At 47.3% G+C, this 8,388-nt stretch overlaps 1 protein-coding gene across 1 annotated transcript in view; it reads right to left on the minus strand.

Moving 5' to 3' along the window:
- The window catches only part of IPO7 (importin 7), a 30,502-nt gene extending 25,048 nt beyond the window's left edge, over positions 1-5,454 (minus strand). Inside the window, exon 1 of the mRNA XM_015864061.2 lies at positions 5,263-5,454. Within this exon, the coding sequence (XP_015719547.1) occupies positions 5,263-5,346 (84 nt within the window). The 5' untranslated portion in view covers positions 5,347-5,454. The remainder of the gene's footprint in view (positions 1-5,262) is intronic.
- Positions 5,455-8,388: the final 2,934 nt, after the last annotated feature.

The following is an 8,388-nucleotide window of genomic DNA, read 5'->3' on the forward strand; positions in this document are numbered from 1 at the left end:
TATCATACTCAAAGGCACTTCTTCCCCCCAGTGATACCCACTACAGACATTCTTCTCCAATAGCACGATTATTTATATCTCACACAAAGCATGTATGACATTAACTGATTAAAAATAACAAGCTCAATCACAGGTGAAAGTGTCTCCATACATTTTTCTTAGATATCAAGTGCATCTGCAGATTCAAGAGTCCTACACCTGGAAAGCAATAACCATGTGCATCAGCACAAGTCAGGGGCTGGAGAGGAGCTCAGCAAAGAAGAACCTGTGTGTCCTGGTGGACAACAGGCGGCCACGAGTCAGCAGTGTGCCCATGTGGCCAAGAAAGAGAATGGTGTTCCAAGGAGCATGAAGAACGTGGTCAGCAGGTGAAGGGTAACCCTCCCCTTCTACTCTGCCCTGGTGAGGCCACAGCTGGAGTGCTGTGAACCATTCTGGGCTCCCCAGCTCAAGAACGACAGGGTTCTCCTAGAGAGAGTCCAGCAGAGGGCCACAGAGATGATAAGGGGCCTGGAGCATCTCCTGTATGAGGAAAGGCTGAGAGACCTGGGGCTGTTCAGCCTGAAGAAGTGAAGTCTGAAAGAGGATCTTACCAATGCTTATAAGCACCTGCAGTGCAGGAGTCAAGAGGATGAGGCCTGGCTCTTTTCAGTGGCACCTGACAACAGAACAAGGGGCAATGGGCACAAACCAGCACACGGATAGTGCCATCTGAACACAAGTGAAAACTTATTTATTGTAACAGTTGTGAAGCACTGGAATAGGCTGCCCAGAGAGGTGGTAGAGACTCCTATGGAGACATTCAAAACCTGCCTGGATGCTTTCCTATGCAACCTGGAATAGGAATAGGAGTAGGAATCCTGCTTTAGCAGGAGTTGCACTTGATGATGATCTCCACAGGTCCCTTCCAACCCCTCAATTCCATCCTTCTGTAAAGCATCTCCTTAGCTGTCAGCATAAAAAGCAGAAGAGAACAGTAATAAGATATTTACTACATGTTGCTGAACTAGAACCTTAGGTTGTATTAATACAATTATTCAAATTAGCACACATTTAAATAAAAGCTGTAACTTATTTTTTAAAGAGCTAAAAACCATAATTTAAATACAGTTCCTCAGTTCCAATTCTGAAGAATACGGTTTTTTATCTAGGCTGTAACAGCACTAAGTGAACACACAGCTATTACACTGAGATGAAACAGCTTGGCTTTTTTATAGAAAGGTAAGGTCAGGAACTGTAAGGCCATGCTGAATCAGCAGACTCCTCCTTAGCGCTCTTTCAATCCTTTTTTAAGAACTCAGCAGGTGTGGAAGTCATTCTGACCTCAGATTTTTGCAAGCTGGTTTCACCACCTCTTACACAGCTGCAATGCATATGTAAATGAAGCTTAAGATCCACTAAAAACACAAGCATGCATATCGAATCTGGCAAATGCATTTGATGCTTATTTCAGCAGAGAGCTGTCTGCAACTTCTGAAATCTATCTACTTTTCAATTCAGAGGAAAAAGGAAACGTGCTCTTTGTAAAAGTTAGCTGAGCACATACAGTAACCATTCGCTAAGCCATAAGAAAGGGACAGGTCACCCTTGTCTGCTAGGATTCTGCCTCACACTGGTTAGCATGATTCAAGCATCCAACTGCTTCCTAGTGACAGCAACGCTCCCTCGATTCCTCACTGCTCCCAAGGGGATTTCTGATGCTGGACCAGCCTTCGCATACACAACTTAAATCCAGCATCTCGCAAAAGATCTCTTGTTTGACACACACCAGAACAGACAAGTGGAAAAAAGGGGGGGGAATCGAAATAGGAGAGTATTATCATGAACTTTCATAAACGTCATGCTAAGAAGTTCCACCAAGCAGCCACGATTTGGTGATCAGACAGAGCCAGGGAACTCGTGCTCTGCTTTTGGTCTTAGATACACTATGGTATATAGCTGTAGGTGTCATACATGAAGATCATGTTATACCTCCTAGGTCTAAAAACAACAACAACAAAATGTTACAAATACCTCCCCCAAAGCATTCAAAACAAGAGCATGTCAGTATTTTGAAATCCCTGAGTGAAAGGAATGCAGTAAGGAACTTGCTTTTTCCCCTTGGACAGCTCTTCACTGCTAAGTTCCCACTAGTTAGAGTCCAATCACTTTAGTTCATCAATCCATTCCTGAGGCATTTATCTCCTGAGCAGACAATGAAAAGCACTACATGAGGTCACACTACACTCTGTTAAAGAGACTATGCTATGATGACACGTTCACAAGCTCAAGCATTTTTCTTTACTATCACTTGTATCAGAATATGAAAAAGGGTAAATACAACTTCTGAAAGGTACTTTTCAGTGGAGCAACAGGGTAAAAATTCCCTCGAACTCAGCTAAGCTTTGGCGTACAAAACATTGTGAGTGACTGGGGTTATCTTTTCTTTAAAGAATAAAAAGAATATTTCTCAGAGAAGCTGGATAGCTCCTCTGAAAAGCAGCTCATCCACACAGGGGTTAATCTCAAATACAAAACATATAGATTCGTTATATGATCAATTCTCTTAAGCTGCAAAGAAATCTGCAAGGCGAGTATTATCTAACAGCAGCATCTTTTCAAATATGTTGATATTAAGGAATGAAACAGCTCAGTGCATAACTTTCAGGGGCTCACTCCACAGCTGCGTAGTTAAAGATACTTATTTTCATCATCACTTCTGGGAAGCACTTTATAAGCACAATACAAAGATTGCTTTGAAAGGCAATGAAGTCCTGCTGCTTTCCAGAAGCTTACTGGAAGAGTGGTCCTAAGACCCTGTTAAGTTCTACCTCCTCTATAAGACAGCACAGGGACAAGCAAACACCACACAGCGGATCATTGGCTGGAAATTAGACAAGAAGCTGGAAGCTACACACTTGACTCAAGGGCTAGTGGCATCACTCTCTTCAACCTATCATTAAAGAAAGTAAAACCAAAGAGATGGAGAGCCCTGAGCTGCCTGCATTTAGCATATCTCAACTCACAGTCCTCACTGTGCTTTAAGTGCAGGCAATATGACTTGTCACAGTGTAGTGAAAGAATAAAAGAATACATGACTTAGCCAAGGTCAAAGGAAAAATAACAAGGTCTGAACAAATCAGCAACTCTTGACTGATATGATTCAATGTAGATACAACTAGATATTTAACTCATCATTAATTAGAAACATCTATTACTGGCTGAAGCTCATTCTTCTCTGATAAGATAAAAGATTTTCCTAATGAAAAGTCCCCACATCTCAACAGAGACACTACAGGCAAAATAAGGATACAATAAAAGGTCAACCAAGGACAATTAATAGACAAATGATGAAGGTGTTCTTCTGTCCCCAGCCACCTGCAAGATTATTCACTGCTGTAGGATTTCATCTCAGCAGAAAAGTGAAGACATAATCAAGTATTAACTGATGACACAACTGCTCTAACAGTAGAATTCAGAGTAGTACCCTGCAAGCAAACGCAAAACTGATTTCAATCACTCCACATAAAAAGAAGACCATGAAAGTGAATAAAATTACACACACACACCAATGCCGGCAGATTTAGGGTGCAGTAGTTTGGGCTGTTTGTTAATTTGTTTATCACAAATGGTCTGTGAAAGATCAGCGAGGCTGCATTTCAAAGAAAGAATTCTTAGTCAAGGGTTCAGTGATGTTCGGTGCTTTGGATAGGGCACGTGTATGTGGATTTTATTCCAGTTTAATACCGATGTGGTGCATAACAGACCACGTTTTGATTCAGAAACATGACTAGAAGGTGGCAGATGATGAGCACAGCCCCTCACATAACAATCAGCCATTTGCTAAAGAACCTGACTGGCAGAGAATGCAATTTCCTGCACGTTCAGCAACTCGGTACCTGCAGAAAATAGCTGGAATAGATTTGAAGTAAGTTACTATATATAGATATTGACATGCACAGAATAAAAATTCTCATATTGTAGTCAGATTAAGATTTCACCTGTTTTGTTGTATGTATAAGCCACCGCATTATTTTGGCTTTTGGTTTAAAGAGAAATCACTGAAAATACTTTTTAAGATAAATATATGGAGAAGATAGCCAACTGCTTAACACAAATCTAATCATTGCGTAGTGTTACAGCTGTGGATTTCAGACGTGTCTAACTCATGAATTGAATGACTTCCAGCCACTGGGTGCAGTTACACACTCTCACAGTGTGACAAGTTGTACTTCCAGTTTCTGGAAGTTCCCTGCTGCCAGCACAACGCCTGGGCCAGCTTTAGTGAAGCTGAGTGGACGTGGCCGTGCTGGACATACCGTGGTAGGCCCAATGTCTGCTCCAGGGCGACAAAGGAAAACGTGTGTGGAAAGGCCGAGCTCAGAGCACAGCGGGAGCTGCCATGCAGGCTCACCCTTCACCTCCTCCTTCAGCCCCTTCCCCGTCACACCAACCACCAGAGCACCTTTTCTTCAAGACGTGCAGCAGCCGCACGGGTTGTGTTTCATCGAGGAGGAGTTTTCACCTCCCAGGTAAAATGTTACAAGCAGCAGCCGTCTCCTCCAGCCGCGGAAGCAGGGCTCGCCAGCTGTTAGGCCGCAGCACAGCGGCACGCGGTGCGAGCAGATGACAGGGCTGGGCCGGAGCCCCATCGTCTGTCTCTCCACGTCTCCCGGGCACGTGTTGCTGCTACACCCGCTCATCTCACCCGGCTCGGCCACGCTGCCGGCCGGAGCCCGGAGGATTCCCGTGAACCCCAACGCGGGGCCCCTCGCCCACCGAGTTCAACGCGGAGCGACGGGGCTCCTGCAGCCCGCTCCCCTCGCGGCCTTTCCCAAGGCAGCCGCCGCCTTCCGCCGCCCCCGCAGGTACCTCGGGCTGCCCGAGGCCCCGGCTCCGCGCCCCGCCGCGATCCCCGGCCCCGGCCGAACAGAGGCACAATGGAGCCGGCCTGCTGCCGCCCGCTGCCGCCCTCGGAGCCCCGCCCGGCCCGGCCCGAGCTCCGCCGCCACGTGCAGGGACGCTGAGGCCCGGCCCGCGGCACCAGGCGGGGCCCTACAGCCCGAGCGGGGAAAGGCGGGCAGGGCCGAGGGCAGCGGGCTGCGGGAGCAGGCGGCCCGGCCCGGTCCCTCTCTCCCCTGGGCCGGCCCCCGCCCGCCGCTAACAGGGCCCCTCCGGGCCGAGCCCTGCCCCGCGGCCCAACCCGACCCCGCCGCCCGCTCCGTGCCGTGCCCCCTTCCGGCGTGGCGGCCGCCCGGCCCGGGCCCCCGCGGCTCCTCTCACCTCATTGAGCTGCCGCTCGGCGGCTTCCCGCAGCGCCGGGTCCATGGTGCCCCGCAGGGCCTCGATGATGGTGTTGGGGTCCATGCCGGCGGCGGCGGGAGGCGGGGGGCACGAGCCGGGGCCGCGCCGCGCCGTGCGCACATGGACCCGCCGCCTCGCAGCGGCCGCCGGCGCGAAAGGAAGGGAAGCGCCAAAGGCCCGGATAGAGCGGGGCCCGCCGACACCGCCCGACAGCACCGCCCTTCCGCCTACAGCACCGCCCCGCCGCGACGGAACACGGGACATGTAGGAGAACAGAGCACGGAGCCGCCATCGCCTCCTCAGGGGTCGGGGTCACAGAATCACAGAGTTATCAAGGTTGGAAAAGACCTAGAAGATCATCTAGTCCAACCATTCCCAATACTTCCAAGCTAAATCATATTCCTCAGTGCCACATCCAAGTGTTTCTTGATCACTCCCATGGTCGGTGACTCCACCACTGAACACAGTGGTGGTGGTGTAGCAGATTTCAGGACACGGTGTGGTATAATATTGTTCTACAAACTGCCTGGATCTGCAGTACGTGCCACTCTGGGATGCTGCCCAAAGTGTAAGTGAAGGTGAAACACTGTAGACTCAATATCATTAAAAATGCTACAACACGGTCATTTCCATTCCTTTGTGTCACAGTGCAGATAGCGAGATCAAATCTCAGGGCTCTTTGTACCAAAGGAACAAGGCAATAATGCCTCTAACCAGAGAGAGCACAGGCGCTAAGCTGATCAGCAACTTCTGAAACAGAATGCAGCTTCCTTAACATGAAAAACAAGAAACTGAGAGGACAAAGGGCTCACGATGTGCTGCTTGTATAAAATGCTCTTCATCAAACATGGATGCAAAGCACCACAAAGGAAAGAAGCACGGGGATGTAGCTGCAGAGTTAGCAACAGCCCCAGAGATGCTGCGGTTACAGAAGGAATGGTCCAGAGTCTGAGTGTTCTGAAACCAAAGATAGTACATGACAGGGAACGTTTGCCTTTGCAGGAATGTTAGCATCTGCATCTCCGCCGGCCCAGAAGTAACAGGAATAACTAATCTCACAGCAGGATGAAATGCAAAAGTGGTGCACAGAGGTGAATAAAGAAGGAGCTCAGTCAGGGTGTTTGATGCAGACTGGCCGCTGCTCTCCAGCACCGCTTTGGAGTTTGAGAGGTTTTTTTTCCCCAGATTTGGGATGACAGCTCCAAGAAGAAACAGGTTAAAAAGGTATTTTTCACCAATGCGAACAATTTGTTAATGCTGTTTGCTGCGTGTAACACTGTGAAAGAGTGAGATGAAATAGGAAGGATCAAAGGAAGCACAGATACCAGCAGTGTGAGCAGAGCAACAGAGCAGATGACAACTGGCATCAAAGCGTGAGGAACTGGTTTGTCGTGGCATCCTGACACTGACAGCATCTCTTAAAAGGCAGATGCGGTGCTGTGCAGGCCTGGCACCTTGGACACAATTCAGTTACAGTTACTCCTGAAGATAAACATATCTTCATACACTGTTGCAGGTTTAGCAGTTCAGTATTTTCTCCAGAAAGTTGGAACCCTAACAAAGAAAATACTTGCTAGTTCTAATGAAGTATTGTTCTGCCTTGGAACTGACTGCAGAGCCCTGATAGGCCTGTATGCCCTTCTAGGGTACAATTCAGTTTACAATAAATGGAAAGCCAGAAGCCAAACGTTTGAGCCTCATCAAGTTTGGGTGCTTCACCACATCTGTCCTGGAGATGCTTCTCAAAAAAACAATAGGGAGAAGGAAACTGTGCACAGAGATACTGTGCCAATATGCACACTTTACAAATAACTATTTCAATCATAAAAAGCTCAATCGGGATTCAGATATGAGCTTATTAACTAATGATAATGGACTTTAATCAACAAGGTTGATTAAATGATTAAAGAATTAATAGTTTGGTTGGGAATACCTACAGAATGGAGAGCCTTTTTTTGATAAAAAATAGCATAGTAGGCTATAACCCTGAGCACACATTGCATTCAGTGGATTGAGAACCCATAAATAAAGGAAAGATTTGGTGGGTACTGTAGGGGAGGTTCCTTCCAAAGACCCTGCTCTGAGGTCAGCTCCAGCTGGGAGAGCAGGACACCACAGCATGCCCAATATGTTGCGCCGCTCCCTTCAGTCTCCTTTAATCAGCTGGGTGTTGGCTTCATCCCCAAGGCAAACTTGCTTAAGTTTTGTTCAGAGCAGATATAAATAAGCCACTAAGCTCCTTTACATAGGCACAAGACCAGTAGTTGGTCCACACCACACACCCCCCAAAAATAACAATCTGCCCCCACTCCCTGCAGCAAGGTAAAGCTTGAGCAGATGCTAAACCACATATTTAAATAAGTTTCCCAAGGGACAGAGGCTGAAAACAAGGTTTGGTCATTAGTTGCTTCCTCTGAGTTCAGAAAAAAATGGACTTCTAGCAGTTGCATTTATGTTATGTTTTTCAAGAAACTTTTGTTCAAGGTACAGGACTCCATCATCAATTCTTAACTTCAACAGCAAGGTGGGAGAGTGACAGTCCCTCTCAAGAAGAAAAAGCTGGGCTGTGAGCAGCTCCTAGCCCCTGGGCAAAGGAAGATGCAACAGGAGCAAATATCTAACAGACAAAAACAGCGTCACTGGAACACATTCCCAGTGGCAGCAATCAGTCCCCTCTCCCTCAGTGCATTCTGACTGAGGCTGGATGTCATTCTGGAAGGTTTGCTTTAGTAATAACACAGACTGTCCTTCAGCAAGCCAACAAGATAATGGCTTTAATAAAATATATATGTGTGTGTGTGTGAATAAACGTGAATTGCCAGTACTACACAGGATGTTGGACTAGATGAAGTGATCATAAACTGTATGAACTGTTTGTTTTGTGTGGGGTTTATTTTGTGTGTGTGTTTGCTTTCTAGGTGTATCTGTACCCAAAAGCTCAGGTTCCACTGTGTGTCAGTCTAACTAACCTGCTTCAGGCTCTGTGCAACAGGCAGTGGAGCAAGAGTGTCTGCAGAGACAGCACTTTATCTCCTCCTACCTCATGCGCTTTTTATTCAGCTTGTGTACTTGTATTTATCCATGTGTCTCTAGTTTAGATTCCTG

This window comes from Coturnix japonica, chromosome 5 (assembly GCF_054131305.1).
Source record: "Coturnix japonica strain WE chromosome 5, WE-NBRP24, whole genome shotgun sequence".
Lineage (NCBI taxonomy): Eukaryota > Metazoa > Chordata > Aves > Galliformes > Phasianidae > Coturnix > Coturnix japonica.